General features: G+C 46.3%; 1 protein-coding gene across 1 annotated transcript; it reads left to right on the top strand.

Moving 5' to 3' along the window:
* The first annotated feature begins 14000 nt into the window (after window positions 1-14000).
* Window positions 14001-14474, top strand: SCP2D1 (SCP2 sterol binding domain containing 1). Its single transcript, XM_056862279.1, has one exon. It carries the CDS (start codon window positions 14001-14003, stop codon window positions 14472-14474), a length of 474 nt encoding a protein of 157 aa, XP_056718257.1.
* The last annotated feature ends 4852 nt before the right edge of the window (window positions 14475-19326 follow it).

The raw sequence follows: 19326 nt of genomic DNA, 5'->3' as shown, positions 1-19326 counted from the left end.
TGAGACGTCAGGATTTTAGTAGCCCATTCTCCCAACTTGCAGTGGCTTCTGAGTTGTCATATGTTTTGTTTTGCAGTATAATGTTTTTGGTTAGTTGGTTTGTTGGTTTTTTGCTGTCAAGTCACAGCTGAGTTATGGCAACCCCGTAGGGTTTTCAAGGCAAGAGACGTTCAGAGATGGTTGCCATTGCTTGCCTCCTCGTCACACCCCTGGTATTCCTTGGAGGTCCCTCATCCAAATACTTTCCTGGATTGAGGCTGAGAGTGTGTGACTAACCCAAGGTCACCCAGCAAGTTTCCATGGCAAGAGTGGGGATTCGAGCCTGGCTCTTCCAGATCCCATGTTTATCTCCCAGCTGAAGGTAACACTTATTGCATCAGATGAAGGGGCCTCTAATCCACAAAATATTTGTATGCCACTGTGATCTTAAATACAGAATTGTTGGCCCATTTGGGCCGGGCAGGCTGGCAGGGCTGCTGCTACAGCACGGTGCAGAGGGAGCTGAGAGTGGGCGTGGCAGGAAGCGTAGGAGGGAACAGAAGCCAAGGCGCCTGGCAGCTGCACTGAAACATTAGGGTCAGCAGGGATAATGCAAAGTCCAGGAAACAGTCCAGAAATCAGGCCGGGGTCTCGTACTTATCACAGGCTAGGCAGCGAGGGTCGTCAATAATCAGTCCAAGGTCAGGGTCACAGGCAAGGTGGTCATCGTCATCGTTAATCAGTCCAAGGTCATGGTCAGGCAAGATAATAACCGGAGTGGAGCGTGACTGAAACCGGGATTCAATAAGTTGCTTCCACATTGCAGCTGCGCTTTGCCGCACCTTAAATCTGGCCAGCTATCAGAGTGAGGTTGGTCCTGACATCACTCACTGTCATCTTCAGCAGCTGCGATACCTTTACGTCTCTGCAACCGTGCTGAGCGTCTTCTTTCGCTCAGCAGCGTTAGCTGTTTCTGTCTCCGGAGACCTATGGGAGAGATTTCTTGTTCTAAATCTGACACTCAAGCCTCCGAGGGGCCCTGGAATTCCTCAACCTGACTAGGCGTCAAAGCATCTAACGGCCCCTTTAATCCATCAGCCAGTTCAGAAGGCTCCTCTGCTGCATTCCCAGGAGGAGCAGCCAGCTGCTCCAGCTCTGCATCCGACGCCTCCGAGTCAGTCATGGGGTGGGGGGGCATGACACCCTGTGAGGTAGGTGGGGCTGAGAGAGTGTGACTAGCCCAAGGTCGCCCAGCTGGCTTCATGTGTTGGAGCGGGGAAACCAATCCAGTTCACCAGATTAGCCTCCACCGCCAGCATGGTGTAGTGGTTAAGAGCGGTGGTTTGGAGTGGTGGACTCTGATCCAGAGAACCAGGTTTGATTCCCCACTCTTCCACATGAGCGGCGGAGGCTAATCTGGTGAACTGGATTTGTTTCCCCACTCCTCCACATGAAGCCAGCTGGGTGACCTTGAGCTAATCACAACTCTCTTAGACCTCTCTCAGCCCCACCTACCTCACAGGGTGTCTGTTGTGGGGAGGGGAAAGGAAGGTGATTATAAGCCGGTTTGAGTCTCCCTTACGTGGTAGAGAAAGCTGGCATATAAAAACCAACTATTCTTCTTCTTCTCCATTGAGCTGCTGGATCGATACCTTTTCAGTCTTTGGTGGTGTATGGAAGAGGCAAGTGAACTCTTCCGATCCTCGTGGTTGACAACCAGTCACTTTACAAACAGAGTTGTCATCTAACTGCTCCGTTGGGCTGCTGGATCGATACCTTTTCAGCCTTTGGTGGTGTATGGAAGAGGCGGGGGAACTCTGCCGATCCTCACGGGCCAAATATTGATCTGGCCACATGGTGGTGCAATTGGGCAGCCCTTTCGCCGCACGATTAAACTCGCTCATTGGGCAGAGAGACTATTTCTGGTTCTCTGGGGGGTGGGGTGAAGCTGCTCTTTCAAAATGACTCACTGAACATTTTGTACAATTTTCCCAACTGAGTTCAACGATGGTTTCATACAATTCTGTAGGGAAGTCATTCAATCAAGCTGCTTTCCAGGCTTTCATTTTGAAAATTGCTTTGACTCTCTTACCTCCCGCAAGGAAGGTATTTAAGACTCACATGCTGGGCAGCCGTCAGGTTTCCAGCAGACTCATTTTCAAGTTGTCCAGTGGAAGCTTTGGAACAAAGGCAGGGAAAGCAGGCGCTCAGAAAATAGCAGAGAGGAGCTGCAGAATATAGATTCTCTATTGAAATAGGAGGCATGCGGTATTCCTAAAGAGATGCTAATTCCTTACTCAACAAAGTGATTCTGAGAATCATAAATGTAGTTCTTGCTTTTGTGCAATCAGGAATTCGAAATCTTTTGCAAGGTTTGCTCTGCCAGTCTGGTACCTGACAAAAGTGCTTCATGCTGCATAATTTATTTGTGAAATGTGTCGCCCCGTGGTAACAACTACTGGATCCGATGGCTTCGAAAAAACACTGGCCACATTCACAAAGGCTCGGCCTCTCCATGGAACCTCCAGGATCAGGTGCTCTCTACCTGTGAGCATCAGTTGCTGAGGGCCGCAGGAGAGGAGACTGACTGCCTTCAGTTCTCACTTGGGGGTTTCCCAGAGGCATTTGCCAGGCCTCTACTTGAAAGGTGGTGCTGGAATTGAGGGGCTCTTTGTGTGTTCTGATGCCTCATTGATGGCATTCCAAAAATTGGCACTGTGACCGACAAAATGCAGTAGATGTCGAAAGAAATCTTACTTCCTTAAAATATTTCTGCTCTGCCTGTCTCCTACAAAAGGCCTTGGTGGCTTTCTTTTTGAAATCTTTGATATCTGCAGTAGCCTTCTAGATCACCTCTGTTCTAAATATTGTCGAAGGCTTTCACGGTCAGAATTCATTGGTTCTTGTAGGTTATCCGGGTTGTGTAACAGTGGTCTTGGTATTTTCTTTCATGACGTTTCGCCAGCAGCTGTGGCAGGCATCTTCAGAGGAGTAACACTGAAGGACAGTGTCTCTCAGTGTCAAGTGTGTAGGAAGAGTAATGTATAGTCAGAAAGGGGTTGGGTTTGAGCTGAATCATTGTCCTGCAAAAAGTAACAAAGGTAATGTGCTAACCATTGTCCTGTAAGTATCAAGATAATGTGCTGATGCCACACTCTCATCAGCACATTATCTTGATACTTACAGGACAATGGTTAGCACATTACCTTTGTTACTTTTTGCAGGACAATGATTCAGCTCAAACCCAACCCCTTTCTGACTATACATTACTCTTCCTACACACTTGACACTGAAAGACACTGTCCTTCAGTGTTACTCCTCTGAAGATGCCTGCCACAGCTGCTGGCGAAACGTCAGGAAAGAAAATACCAAGACCACGGTTACACAACCCGGATAACCTACAAGAACCACCTCTGTTCTCTTTCTCCCTCGGTTGCTTTCCTTTCCTGTGGATCAGCTTTGTGCAGCATTTTGTGCAAGTCAAAGCCTTTGCTCTCTGTTTCTTGGGGAGATGGAGAGAATCTGCCCTGTGCATCATGACTGGCTGGGCGCCAGTTTGCTGCAGCCTTTTAGTCTTAAACAGCATCTGCTAAAGCAGCATCTGCTACTAATTAGTGGCTCACCCCCCACACACACACACACACGCGCACACACACCAGACCCCCAGAAATCCCGATCCAGATGGAAATGACCCAATGTAGCCTGTACCAAATCGGCAGACAGTTGGGTTCGTAGCTACGTTTGGGGAGCCTTGATTGCCAGGGAGAAGGGGTGTTTGGCTCACAGGAGGGGTCCTGTTTTTACACCTTGTGCTGGAGCATCGAGTGAGAAAAGCGAAACGGAAGAAGAAGAGTTGTTTTTTATATGCCCGCTTTCTTGACCGCTTAAGGAAGAATCAAAGTGGCTTACAATAACCTTCCCTTCCCCTCCCCACAACAGACACCCTGTGTGGTAGGAGAGCCTGAGAGAGCTCAAAGAGAGCTGCGACTAGCCCAAGGTCACCCAGCTGGCTTCATGTGTAGGAGTGGGGAAACCAACCTGGTTCACCTGATTAGCGTCCACTGCTCATGTGGAGGAGTGGGGAATCAAACCCGGTTCTCCAGATCAGAGTCCACCATTCCAAACTACTGCCCTTAACCACCACACCACGCTGGCTCTTAATCATTTCTAGCTGGGTACCTGTGTGAGTTTATCACAATGAAAAATTAAAATACACAACAAATTTATGGTAGCAGACCTGAGTTTGATCCCGACAGAAGTTGGTTTCAGGTAGCGGCTCAAGGTAGCCTTCCACCCTGAGGTCGATAAAACGAGTACCCAGCTTGCTAGGGGTGAAGTGTAGATGACTGAGGAAGGCAATGGCAAATCACCCCATAAACCAAGTCTGCCTAGTTAACGTCGGGATGTGATGTCACTCTGTGGGTTAGTAATGACCCAGTGCTTTACCTTTACCTTTAAGCTTTCATGAGTGGCCACTAAGGTTGCTAGCTCTGGGTGGGAACCCAGAGATTTTGGGGGTGGAGGCTGGAGTGGACGGGATTTGGAGAGGGGAAGGACCACAGCGGGGTACAGTGGCGTAGACCCCACTCTCCAAAGCAGCCACCTTCTCCAAGGGAACTGATCTTTGGAGATGGGCAACCCTAGCACTGGCCACTGTCAGTGTCGTTGCAGGCGTGCAGGCCAGTCGCATCCTGCTTGGGCGGGGGGTCACGGAAGCTGTTGTTGAATCTACCTGTTATAGTTCTGCAAGGAATTTTTCTGTTGGGGAGAAAGGCGGTTAATAAATACTTTTAATAAATAAATAAAATAGTGTCGATGTGTTTCCTGGCACACAGGAAACCTCCAGCACACAGAGCCAGAAATTATTATCCAGCATAAAATTATGAAACCAACCATCTGATTCAAGCCTCAATGGGTTGATGTTTTTCACAAACATGATGACCACGTGCATGTATATGGCCTGCCTGAGGAGGTCAGGAAGGCTCCCGCTTTCCTGACATTTTGCAACCTATGCAAAACTTAATTATTCAGGAGGGCAGTTTTACTAAGGAGTTAGGGCTATATTATAATGCAGTGGTTCAGGAAGATGCTTTAATAAAGGGAAAGCGATAGTGGACTATAGTGGATGTGTGGTACTACTATCTGTTATTCTATGGTTTATCCTGTTATGTAATTTCTGCATCATTTAATATGTCGTGTTAATACTTACACTTTCAGTTTGTTCCAGATTTTTACTTGGTTTTACTTTCTACATCCCTAATGCCGTGGTCTTGCTTACTGGATGTCTTGTTTTGTTGATTGCACTGATTTACAATCTGTAATCTGCCTTGCGTCTCAGTGAGAAAGGCGGGCTATAAATAAATATGTCTGGCTCTGGAGGTGTTCCTGCTGCAGGCAGTGCAGGCTGTCCGAGGCCACAAGCACGGCGGGTAGTGCCAGGCCTGAGCGGAAGGTCCAGGATGGATCTGGGTATGCCTGGCATCGGAGGGCTGCCCCTCATCCGCCAGCCGTTCTGAAAGGAAGGGGGAGTTAAGAACATAAGAAAAGCTCTGCTGAATCAGACCGAGGCCCATCAAATCCAGCAGTCTGTTCACACAGCAGCCAATCAGGTGCCTCTAGGAACCCCACAAGCAAGACGACTGCAGCAGCAGCATCCCACCTGTGTTCCAAAGCACCTACTATGATAGGCACGCTCCTCTGATCCTGGAGAGAATAGGTATGCATCATGACTAGTATCCATTTTGACTAGTAGCCATGAATAGCCCTTGCCACCATTAACATGTCCACTCCCTTCTTAAAACCTTCCAAGTTAGTGGCCATCACCACATCCTGGGGCAAGGAGTTCTATGTGTTGTGTGAAGAAATGCTTCCTTATATCTGTTTTGAATCTCTCACCCTTCAGCTTCAGCTGATGACTCCACGTTCTAGTATTATGAGAGAGGGAGAAAAGCTTCCCCCTGTCCACTCGCTCCATGCCATGCATAATTGTATAGACCTCTATCATGTCTCCCCTTTAATCGCCTTCTTTCCAAGCGAAACAGCCCTAAGCGTTTCAACCGCTCCTCATAGGGCGGTTGCTGTAGTCCCCTGATCATTTTGGTTGCTCTTTTCTGCACCTTCTCAGGCTCTGCAATATCCTTTTTTAGGCATGGTAACCAGAACTGTACATAGTTCATAGCAAGGTGGGGGATCCGCATTCCGTTTGGTATTTCTTTCAGAACAGGAACTGACCAACAGCTGTTTGGAGGGAGTCTGTTTTTCTGATTGGCTTTTATAAGCTGGGAAGGGCATAATTCCCATTTTTGAAGTGGATGCTGGGAAACAAGTTAGTGTGGAACAATTGCAGCGTGTGTGTGTGTGAGTGAGTGTGTGTGTGTGTGAGAGAGAGAGAGAGAGAGAGAAGAATAACCTTTCCAAGGCAGGCTGTAAAGTGCAGGGGGCTCCCCTCTCAGTTCCTCCTCTGTGTTTGACAGGCTGCTCTTAGGTATACAATGCCTAAAACAGGGTCTCGTGCCATCTCCCTCCCACTTCCCTCTTCCACCTCCCTCAAATCTTCCCTTCCTCTTGCCTCACATGATTCGAGGGAGATGTTGCTGACCTCATCATGCCTGTCCATCTGCTCCCTTGAGCCTTTTCCTTCCTGACTCCGGGCTACCAACTCCCTGCCTTAACATGCTCCTCTGCTGTGGCTTCTTCCTCACCAAGGTCAAACTCACCCTTCTCTCTCCCAGTGTATGAAAAAGAATCCTCTCCCTTGATCCATCCTTGCCTTCAAAGTCTTGTTTCTTCCCTTTGCCTCCATGTCTGGCTCCTGCTGCTCTCCCCTGATGCCTCAGTTTTCTCTCTTCCAACTCCCTTCTCCAGCCTTCACCATCTGGCTTCCTCATTCCATTGCTGCTAAAATTCCCCTTCCTAAAATTACAGAGGCTGTTCTAATTTAAAGGTTTCTGCGTTTGTCCTCTTCTTCCTCCTTGACCTCTCTTAGGGTGTGTACCACCCTTTTTTTTCATGACTTCCTCTGTCTTTGAGGATTCCATGACTCCATTCTTCGCTGGTTCTCCTTCTGTTGGTCAGATCGCTCATTTTCCCTCAACGCAAATGGGGAGTTTTCCCCTTGGCCTTCCCCTTCCCGTATGGACCTATTCTTGTCTCCCGCTATTCAGTCTCCCACGGAAGAAAAAGATGATACAAAATTGGAAGCACTCTAGAGCTGTGGTTCCCAAAATATGGGCCAGAAGACACTAGTGTGCCTGGAAGAATCCCCCAGCTCTCTGTCCTTTGGAGTGGGCAGGCCTCTCGATGCATTGATCTCTTCCTTCCCTCTCGCCCCTATGACCTCTCTGGCTGCAGCAGGATTCCCTGAAAGATGCAGCAGGATTCCCTGACCACAGCCAACCCTACTGCTGACAGGCATGGGGAATCCCAGGAGCATCAAAGTTGCCTAAAAAACACAGTTTGATCCAGGGTGGATAAAAATCAATGATTTTTACCAAAATTAGAAACTGGATTTTTAAATTTTAAATGGGGTTTTTGAAAAATAAAATGCTTTTTGAGGAAAAATCTATCTAAAGATAGTTTTCTATTTAAGATACATTATAGTCCAAATGTAATTCATCGTGAAATAAGGATTAGTTTTTAATTATGTAGCATGAGGCTGTATATTCATGCAATGTTAAATTTTTTTGGTAAATGTATTCCATTAATCCATTCACAATGTCATGCTATTCCAGAGGTTTGTGAAAGATTATTTCTAGACGTTATTATCACAGATGCCTGGCTTTGCAGTTCTCAAAACTGCGAATTTGTGTCTGCAGAAATAACATGCCTCTTCTTCACAGCAAAAATGTTATAAAATAAACATACAATGTTGAGAAAAAGACGTTAATCTCATTGTTACTTTACAAATGTATGTACACAGAATCAATCCTTTACCTCTTAAGTGCTAAGTTTCAAGAAGTTCAGTGAATAGAAGATAGTTTGAAGTGGAATAGATCTGTACAAGGAGCTAAGTGTGAGGAGGGGCGGGGCAAACAGTTAAAATGAAAGTGAAACCTTTTGAGCAGAATACTCCACAAGTCTTTATGTAGAAAACCATGATTTAAATCTAGTCTGACTAGTGATTTAAATTGTGATTTACATCAATTTGATTTAAAAGAAGAAGAGTTGGTTTTTATGCCCCGATTTTCTCTACCTTTAAGGAGTCTCAAACCATTTTACAATCACCTTCCCTTCCCCTCTCCACAGTAGACACCTTGTGAGGTAGGTGAAGCTGAGAGAGTTCTGAGAGAACTATGACTGGCCCAGCAGGATTCATGTGGAGGAGTGGGGAAATCAACCCGGTTCACCAGATTAGAGTCCGCCGCTCATGTGGAGGAATAGGGACTCAAACCCGGCTCTCCAGATTAGAGTCCGCCGCTCTTAACCACTACACCGTGCTGGCTGTCAATCAAATCCACCCTTGTCTGATCCCTGACTGACTTAGCAAAGGGGGAAGGTCAGGCTGCCCGGAGGAAGCATAACCGGAGCTGCTGCACAGCTGCAAGGAGGCAGCTTTCCCCCCTGCGCTGGGAAGTGACCGAGAAAATCTGCACATGCCTTTTAAAGTCAAAAAGGAAGCCATGCCCCCAGCTTGAATCCAGAAGAAAAGACTGCACGCTCAGGCAGGGTATCAAAGGCTGGGGAAGTCCTGGGCTGATCGCTCCTTATAAATATGCAGCTATTTCCAAAGGTTAACCAAGTTTTAAACTGGCATGTAAACAAGGCTATTCCCCTGGAATTTTTAAAAGTAGTTCCTGCTGTGACAGGTTGAAATCAATAAGAATCTAAAATAGTATTGTGTGTTCTGGAAAGGCAGCCTTCTAGGTCATGCGGTTCTAGGTCATGTGATTGTTCTATTTCTGTGTTTTGACAGGGAAAAGCTCCATAACAAGCTGCTGGTGACCTTCAGTACTCGTTAGAGGATGACACCCAATTCCTATCCCAAAATATTTGAGGCAGAAAGCAAGAGAGAAACTGGAAGTTAAGGACCGCGTCATGCTGCCTTCACAACCAACCATCCAACCAAAGGAATGTTGCCTATATCCATTACTAACATGTTTAAAAGTGGAGGGGGTAAATCATATTTTTCTGTTTCTTTGCATCAGTTCTTAGCTTGCCATGGTGGTCGCTTCTGCAGGGTGGCTTTCCACATTGGTGGGGAGTAACTTCATCATCTGCCCGCCCCACTCAGTTCATTAAACGCACTTGTCCCGGTCAGTGTCTGTCCCACTCATCTCCTGCCACAAGTATGAACCCTTCGCCATCTTGCGGAGCTTGGAACTGGGGAGGGGGATGGGGGGGCTACTTCAAGTCTCCCCGTCCTTTGGAGCTTCTCTCAGGGCCTTGGACATACATGGCACCTGTAGAAACAATCCCTTTCCCAGGTCTGAGGGGCAGAGGAGTCTGGGGTTCATGTGTTCCACTGTTTTCTGAGGTCCTTCATGCACCTTAGAAGTGCAGAGTTACCCAGAAGAGCTCCAGTCCTCTTCCTGATTTTGGTGTTGGGGGGGGAGGGGGGAGCCATGGATTGTCCTAAAACTTTATGTTGATCTTTGGAGGCCTTTCTGAGTGCCTCTGACAATCACCCTAACATCAGGAATAGCACACTACTCCTCACACACACCCATTGGGGGTTCTGCTATGCATGGATATTGGGCTGGCCACAAGGCCGCACAGAATTTGTAGATTCCTTATTCCTGGTTACAGATGGGATTGGAACGGCCAGGGGCTTGACCTTGGGGGTTTGGAGTCACGCCCCAAATATCACATAACCACGATTCCGTTGGTTTCAACTGAGTCTGACTCAGCAACACCTCCACGATCCCATGACAAGGCCTAGGCCGTGTGGGAGGAGCCATGTTGCATCCCTCCCAGCAGGTGGAAGAGGAACTGTAGCATAGGCCCAGGGTTCCCCGTGTCACCTGAATGGTAGGGTAAGGTACCCTGCTGCTTCAGCTCCCCAGCAGACTAAGGCAGAAAGGGAAGAGCTTTTGAACACAGGCCCGTGGGTTTTCTGTGCAGGTCGGAGCAGCGCTAGTACAACGGATCAGATGATCCATTTTGATAAACTCGGCTTTTTTCCCTTGTGCTTTCACTTGAACTCTAAAAAGCAAGCTTCTATTTTGATGGTTGGTATGATGTCATCTGGTGTCTCTTTTCATAGCACTGGGCACAAAATGTGTGCACATTGACTGTGTATTTTGTGTGTGTATGTGTGTGTCTGGCTGTACAATCTCTGTGGAAAATATGTAGGCAGGGCACATCTGCCAGTTATTCTGTGAACTGTGTGTGTTTGTGTGTGTATGTTCTTTCAACTTTTTTCAAAATGGGGGAAAAACTTTATTAATAAAGTGTGCCGCCTGAATCTCTCTCGTGTTGGATTTCTATAGATGTTCCAGGAAATTCGGTGGGTTTTATCCGTGCAAACAATGTGAGGGACCAAAATTGCCTGGAGAAACGCATTGCAATCAGCCTCTTCTCAAAGGAAGGCAGAGGTGCTCTTTTGCCGCATCTCTTTCATGAGGGATGTTCAGCTTTGTCGAGTTACAGTGGCCATTTGCAGGCAGTGCTGGATGCACGTGAACGTGCGTCACAGGAGCCCTTTCCAGAGGCCGTTCCTCTTGAAAAGGAGCTATTGAGCCACCATTGGGCATTTGCATGTCAAAACGTAATCTGGCCCTGTGAGTTCAGACGCCACCGTTCCTCTTGCGCTGTGCATCTGCTGGCATTTCTGTCTGAGCCAGCAAAGAGAGCCTGGTCATCCCAAGCAGGCATAGTGTAAAAGGGGAGCAGGTTACAGGTCGCTGCTGCGGCAAGCCAAGGGATTTCAGTCCCTGATGAGGAAGGAAAAGAAGGTCTCCAGCTGCTTGGCTGATGGGGAGAATGAATGAATAATTTATTTACAGCTTTTGCCAGAACAAAGTAAACAATTACAATCTTAGACAGGATTTTAAAAGGATAGGCATCAAATCTAAAAATATATCCGTAACTTAACAGAAGTATATTAAAAGACAAAATAATTACATTTAAAAGTGTTGTCTTAAAATTTACATTAAAGTTAATTATGACCAGTATTGACCTTACCATTAGTGATGTCTCTCGAACGGATCTTAATTGCCAGTGAGCAAAATTTAGCGACTTGGGAAAGACAAAAAGTGTCCCCTTCCCACAGCAGAAATTTCATTTCCTCTTCTTCTGAGACAAACTCCCTTAGGTTCACAAGTAGATGAATCAACTTCTGTCTAATGTCCTTATAATAGTTACTCCTAAGGATAACATGGCTAGAATCTTCAATTTCTCTGATCCCACAGGGGCACTCCCACTGTGCTCTTGGAAGACTCCTGAATTTTCCCCCCAGAGCTGCTGAAGGAAGTACGGAACCTCTAGCGAGGGTTAAAGCTCGCCTTGGCTTGTTTACTTCTATAGTATGTATATACTGAGCAGGAGCCAGCTGGTATCTTACCTTGGGAGGGAGCAAAATAAGTCGGGGAGCTCCTAAGATCCGTTTGTCTTTCAGTATCATATCTTTGCTTCACTGTCGACGTTGTTTGTTCTTTATTGAGCACTGTTAATAATCGGGGAAAGAGACCTAATAATTCCATTCCTTTAACTGATTCCATCCACCATTTAATTAAAACTGATCCAGACAAAGCAAAGGGAAGTAAGCCTTCTGAAGCTTCATGAGCCTTCAACCATAGTGAAATAGGCTGATGGGGTGGTACGTCACAGAACTATAGAGCTGGTAAGGCAGGTATCACTCTTGTTTAAAATCAGAGTGTTACTTGCAATACACTGAGAAAAGAACAGTCATTTTGAATTCCATTCTGGTTACATGCAGGTAAGTGGGGAGGCAGGGATATGATACGGGGATTGAGTTTATGTTTTGCACATGCTAGATATAAATCATATTCTTAAATACTCTTGGAATCTGATCTTCACTTAGGCGTACAAATAAGGAACACTTCAAACATTTTACTTCATTGGTGTGCACCTGAAAAACAGTGTGCAGTTGGAGCAAACATGTTTGGAAACATCCACCTCCTAAGGATCCCTTAACCAGAGAGCCATGTATTAGATTGATCGCCACATATTAAGAGTTGATTGTCACGTATTAGATCACACCGATCTGTTCTGCTTGTAGTACAAAGAGAGCCTCCTCCTGAGACAAGGCTCTCATGCAGGGGTGTGGAACTCAATTGTTACGAGGGCCGGATATGACGTAAATACCACTTGGTGGAGCCGGGCCACGCCTCGCCAGCCCAGATTGAGAGCGGGGCAGATAAGAGCTCTCAAGGGGCTGGATCCGGCCCACGGGCCTCATGTTTGATCCCCCTGCTCTTGTGTGTCAGGAGAAGGCTTGAGCTGCAGGAAGGTGCCGCCACTGGATCCAGCCCAGGGTGTGGAACTACACGAATGTTACAAGCCCCTCCTTCACAAGGAGGCAGTTATCCCATCAATGCTGGCGACCTGCACTCTTTTAATATGGGAACAACCAGCAAGATACATTGTGGAGAAGACATCAGCCAGGAGAGTTCTTCCACCCTGTAGCTGCGACCTGCCTACTGTGTTCTATTCTTTGACAAAAGCACTCTGTAGCCCAGCACAGATGACCCATCTGTGCGCTGATTGAATGCACAGGGAGGGAGGTGGGCGCGAGCATGCTGGGCCCTGCACCCATCTCCCTACAATAGCCAAGGTGGATGTATGGTGCAAATGCGCAGAGGAAGTGGCTGCACAGACACCCTGCTGTGACCAGCAGCATTTGGATGGCAGCATCACAGATCACAGGGGAGTGCGGACGCTTCCTCCTGGTGTTCACACCGTGCATACGGCTCGGATCACATAAAGGCAGGGGGCAGGGCCAGTGTGCTCATGCCCGTTGTCCTTCCCTGCGGCAGGGCTTCTCTTTCTCGGGTGCTGGGGCACAATCTACCTTATTTTGTTTTATAGGGCACACAATTGTAGGATTATTCTCCCCCTGCCCCCATGTCATTGTTGTTCTTGTTGTTATTATTATTTAGATTTATAACCCGCTCTTTCCCGGCTGGGGCCAGGCTCAGAGCGGCTAACAATCCTTAATCAGGACAACGTTATTACATAAAATTTCAATTAAGCATAATATAATTAAAAACCAGAAAAATTTGACACTAAAACCAATAAAACCCTTTAGAATGATTGGCGGCGCACTGATACACAATGGAGCCATAATGAGTTGGGGGGAAAGCAATCCGGCCCCACCAGAGTCGATGGAATAAAATAAACACGGAAGAGGTGGGCAGGGAGGCCAGCTATGATATAATATGTACCGTTGCTGTCCTCAGCCACAGGCCTGGCAGAACATCTCTGTCTTACCAGCCCTTCATCAGCCTCTCCCCCCCCCCTCATTTCCCAACACACATGCAAAGTAAATGTTAGCACTTGTGTTGTCTACAAGGTTGTGGAATAATACATAATTATCATTATTGTTATATGTAATAATGTATTTAATAATAATAATTGCTAATCTAGATGCTGCCTGGAATTCATAAAAGGAAATTGATGAACCAGGAGACTTTTCCCCAGAACAGTCCTCCCTCTTGGACTTCAGTTTGAAAGGAGTGCTTTAAATGATCCTCTCTCATTTGGAGAGAGTTGGGAGATTCCTGACCTGGTCTTCCCTGGTGCATTTGTTCTGAACCGCCTCTCAGACCTGTGCAGGTGCTGGTCTGGTCTGAAATTCACCAATGGGATTCCAGCATGCAACTTAATCAAAACTTGATGCTGATTGGCTGCTACTTCTGAGTTCACAATGTGACCGCCCAACAATGAGTCACACTTCATCTTGTGTTAAAGCCAGCGGTGCTTGTGATACCAAATCACTGTTGGAGAGACAAGGAGGCCTTTGCTGGAACATGTACGGCTATTGCGTTTGTAACAAAAGGAATCGGAAATCCGTGTTCTGAATAGCTCACGGTCCTTCTCTCCCTCCCAATCTGAAACCGAATATGTGGAAGGAAATGAAAAAAAAGTATCTTCACTCCAAGATGAAAACAGCAGAGGAAACGGCTACCTCCGAACTCTATGTGGCTCTCATGATGGCCCCGAAAACCTCTCCAGCAAAAGCTGTCAGACATCAGAGCGACATGGTGTTTGAAGAAATCGGTCGCCGCATCAGAGAGGTTGGTGGGCAGCTCGTCAAAAAGGTGAATGCCATCTTTCAGTGGGATATCATGAGTGGGGAGTTGATGGCAGCCCAATGGACTCTGGATCTAAAGACCGGCTCGGGTGAGATCTACCGAGGACCTTCCCGCCAGTCCGCCGATGCCATCTTCACCCTCTCCGAAAATGACTTCATGGAACTCGTTCTGGGCAAGGTCAAGCCTCAACGGGCTTTCTTGGTGGGCAAGATAAAGGTGAAAGGCAGCATCCTGCTCAGCCACAGACTGGAGACTATTCTCAAAGACTACATCAAATTGTGAGACGCTCAACAGCAAGGAAGAAGATGGTGGAGCCCCTTATTGTTTAGTCAAAATGTTGGTCCAAGAGGAGAATGAAATTAAAATATTAAGTCATTGAATGGAAACACTGATAGTTTGAGTTTGCATTTAAGTGACTGATCAGTTGTCAGTAGCTCAACCTACTGTGGCTCGTTTGCTAGTTCGCTTATTTATTTGAATCATTAGCCGCCTTTCCAGCTGGCTGAATTCAAAGCAGCTTACAATGCAACTAAAACCATTATTTTTAAAAATACATAGATGGTCGTCAAAGGATGGCAACCATTTCAGCAGTGAGGAAGCGTGGCCTAGCCACCCAAGTGACTACTTAGGGGGATGCAAGGAAGGTGGCCCCGAGGCACTGCAGGGGGTTGAGTTAGTCCCAGTCCTTAGCTGCTCAGGAGGCAGCTGGTCTCCTGTCTTAGTGTGTGTCACACCACCATTGGCTACGTCCAAGCCAAAGTCTGTCACTGCTGTGGCAGGAGTTTGGCTCAGGTGGGGATTGGAGAGGGGAGGGACTTCAATGCCATAGAGTCCAATTGCCAAAGTGGCCATTTTCTCCAGGTGAACTGACCTCGGTCACCTGGAGATCAGTTGTAATTGCAGGAGATCTCCAGCTAGTGGTGTAGTGGTTAAGAACAGTGGTTTGGAGCGGTGGACTCTGATCTGGAAAACCTGGTTTGATTCCCCACTCCTCCACATGAGCGGCAGACACTAATCTGGTGAACTGGGTTGGTTTCCCCACTCTTACACATGAAGCCAGCTGGGTGACCTTGAGCTAGTCACAGTTCTCTGAACTCTCTCAGCCCCACCTACCTCACAAAGTGTCTGTTGTGGGGAGGGGAAGGGAAGGTGATTGTAAACTGGTTTGATTCTTCTACCTGGCGGTTGGCAACCCTATCCATTGCTTATGTTCATATTAACTGTGAAACATCTGTTGCTCTATTGCAAATTAATCTGGTAATTTCACACTTGAGTGTCAAGTTCACTATAGTTTTTCATCTGAGATCATTATATTCCAGTGGGTTATTATTTTATATTCCTGCCTTGTGTATATTTGGTGGATGTGGCCTGGCAGATTTTTTTTTCATATCCCTGCATATTCCCGCTAACCTATGAGAAATGCAGGCGGGGCGGGGGGAAGAGATGAAATCTAAATCGAGAGTAGTCTCCAGTGGAAAGTCAATACAAGGAAAAACATTCCATTCAGCAGTTATAATAATAATAATAACTTTTATTTATATCCCATTCTCCCCCAGCAGCACCGGGCTTAGGGCGGCTAACAACATAATATACATTCCAATACAATAAAATCAATGAAATACAATTTAAAAGCATTATAACGTGTTGACTCAACACACCAATGGCACCGATATAAATCCCTAGAGGGAGAGCAGGTATCTCAGCAACCTTCATTCAATCAAATTCCCGGTTATGAAGCACGCCCCTCTGAATTTACCAGGGTGTGAAACATTGCTCCTTCTGTATGAAGGAGATAAATCTGATCATCTCCTAGAATGGCAAGAAAGCAGGTTAGGTCTTGGTAGGAAGAGCTGAAGGCATGAAGAGAAAAACTGCAGCGCACCTCCCTAACCCAGGGGGAACATTGTTGTGTTAAGCCATATATGGGGCTCCCTTCTAAATAATAGGTAGACTGTCTTGAATCACTTCTGTAAAGCTTTCCTTGGAGGGTGACTGTGATGCTCAGAAGTCCAGCTGTAGAATGCATACATGTGAAGAAGAGTTGGTTTTTATACCCTGCTTTTTCTCTACCTTTAAGGAGTCTCAAAGGAGCTTACAATCCCTTCCTCTCCCTTCCCTTCCTCTCCCTACAACAGACACCCTGTGAGGTAGGTGAGGCTGAGAGAATTGTGACTAGCCCAAGGTCACCCAGCAGGCTGCATGTGGAGGAGTGGGGAATCGAACCCAGTTCTCCAGATTAGAGTCTGCCGCTCTTAACTACTACACCCTGGCTCTCGGGCATGTTTGAAGGGCACATACATGTATTGCCTCTTGAAGAAGAAGAGGAGGAGGAGTTGGTTTTTATATGCTGACTTCCTCTACCACTTAAGGGAGACTCAAACCGGCTTACAATCACCTTCCCCTCCCCACAGCAGACACCCTGTCAGGTAGGTGAGGCTGAGAGAGTGTGACTAGCCCAGCAGGCTTCATGTATGAAGGAGTGGGGAAACAAATCCACTTCACCAGATTAGCGTCCACCACTCGTGGAGGAGTGAGGAATCAAACCCGGTTCTGCAGATCAGAGTCCACCGCTCCAAACCACCGCTCTTACCCACTACACCACGATGGTTCTGCCAAGATCACCAGGCCACCTAGCTCAGTATTGCTTAGGGCCAAACCAGGAGGGTGCTGGGAGGGTTCCGTGGGCAGAGGTCTGGCAGTTTTTTAATTGCTTAGTCCTTAGGCACATGGGAGTCCTGAACATCTGAGAGGCTGGATATCTTTGGCCCAGCCTTACGTCTGACAGACATCGGCTCTTATTTCATTAACAATATGCACATTACTTTTACACTATTACATTAGGAAATAAGTGTCTCTGAAAATAGGTTGCATGGGACGAAATGTAATAATTATGTTTATTTGCTTTGTATATATACAGAATACAGCTGTTGCTTAACCTGTGATAATATGGGATATTGATTGTCTTCCATGAGAAGAATACAAGCTGATGAAGCATCGTATCGAAACGTGCCGCAGGATCTACCCCACGTTCTTGTGTTCATTCTACTCTTCGAGTCAATCCTTTGCTCGATACCGCTGCCCCTCCTCCAAGACTTCAAGCGGGGCGCAGCTTTTTCATGGGAAAGAACTTTCCTTATTTTTGTTAGTGGACACTCATTATTGCACTCACAGTGTGTTATATGTTCGCTCACTCGAGTTTAATTGTATGATTTAATGGCCTACGGCCGGTGTGTGTAGTATTTTGCCTTCCATTTAGGCGAAAGCTGGTTAGGCTTGTAAAGTTGTGCATCCTTTTCATTTTGATTTTAGGCAATAGCCGGTTAGGCTTTGGCACAATTCACGGCAGTTGAGTTGTTTGCTATTTGCATATGTTTTTGCATGTTAACATAGGAATTATAGTGGTGTATCAGGTTTATATGAAGAACTAAATAATATATGCCTTTGTAGAAATTTAGGTAATTGTATATTGTGTTTATTTATAGAGCCCTTTGTGCTGTTTTTCCCCCACTAGTACCTGGAGGTTGGCAACCCTACAGCTTAAGGTAACACTTATCACATCAGATGAAGGGGCCTCTAATCCACAAAATATTTGTATGCCACAGTGAACTAAATAATGTTTGACCCATTTGGGCCAATGTAGAGCTGTGGAAGTTCTACTCAAAGTTTGATGTCAGAGCAACTAAGACTGTGCTAACTCTGGGAAGATGGCCTTTAAACGAATATAAAATTACATTTTGCACACCGTCTGTTATTTTCCTACTTTGTCTCTCTCCCCACCCCCGCCCCAAAGGCACCAGCTGGCATCCTTGGCTTCTGATTCTTTGTGTGATTCAAAACTAATAATATTTCATAGAAAAGGCAAACACCCATAGTTAAGCATTTCTGGTTCTATTATTGCAAACAGCGCTGGAGATTTTCAGGAGACAGCGGGGCAGGGGGGGCGGTTTCGCTAAATGCAGCATGTGGACCCATGGCACATCCAAACGGGAAGGCTTATTAATACCAGGCAGGCAAATGAACGGTTTGCAAAAAGGAAAACAGCAATCATAAACAAAGGAAAGTAGTAAATGAAGAGAGGACGAGGCTTCACGTGGCCCTGAAATGTATCCATCCCCCGGTCTCTGCATGAATGGCTGGTCTCTAGCCAACTGACTACTGGTGGGGGGCTTAATGAGAAGAGGTTGATGTAGGGCAGCATAACTAGGGCAGTCTCCCTCATTCTAGTCTGAGACTAACCCCTACAAGTCTCTTTAAAGGGGATGTGATCCTTGCTTTCCTCCTCTGCATCTGATCACTACCAACTCTTCAAGCCCGCGCTCTTGGCAGCTCTTGGCTCCTGCATTTTGTGAAGTCAGAAATATTATCATACCAGAACATTCTGTTACTTCCAGAACAAGTTCAAAGAGAGTCCTAGGGAAGGCCCTTTGGCTCAGTGACTAGGGATGCAGAAGGTCCCCGGCTCTCTCTCAAAAGGGAGGAGGGCTGAGAAGACCTTTGCCTGAGGCCCTGGAGAACAGCTAGATGGACCAACCGTCTGTCTCAGGATGAGGCACCTTCATGGCATGCATTTATCTCCAAACAAGAGTTGTCGACATCTCAGCCTTTGTGGTTTACCTGCAACATGGGAAGAAAAAAGAGGAGAATGAAACCCAACCTAGAAAACAGAAGCTGGGTACCCAAGGTTGGGTGGGATAAACAAAATATATAGATAATGAAAATATATTTATTTAAATTGCTATGTCAAGATAAAAATTATTTTAAAAACGTTAAAACAGCACAATGGCATTTCCTAAGGTTGATATTTATAACCATATGCCAGACACGTTTCAGCCTATTTGGCCTTCCTCAGTGGTCAATTGAAGCCCGTGCAAAACATACACACATTTACACACACACACACACATATATACACACACACACACACACATATATACATACACACACACACACACACACACACACATACATATATACACATATACAGACAATATATATCAAACCAGGTATGTATATAGGTTGTATAATATATTACCAATTAGACAAATCTGGTAAGATTGTCTCAAGTTGTTATAGTGGGCTGTATATGTCTCCTATATAAAATGTGTGCAATTATCAACCTGGTAAACAATGTCAT

Source organism: Euleptes europaea, chromosome 17 (genome assembly GCF_029931775.1).
Source record: "Euleptes europaea isolate rEulEur1 chromosome 17, rEulEur1.hap1, whole genome shotgun sequence".
NCBI lineage: Eukaryota > Metazoa > Chordata > Lepidosauria > Squamata > Sphaerodactylidae > Euleptes > Euleptes europaea.
Note: the sequence above shows the minus strand (reverse complement) of the source record. Positions and strands in the feature narration are given on the sequence as shown.

What these genes read in the sequence shown, in the direction of transcription:
- SCP2D1 (XM_056862279.1), top strand. Translation starts at nt 14,001, where the DNA reads ATGTGGAAGGAAATGAAAAAAAAGTATCTTCACTCCAAGATGAAAACA.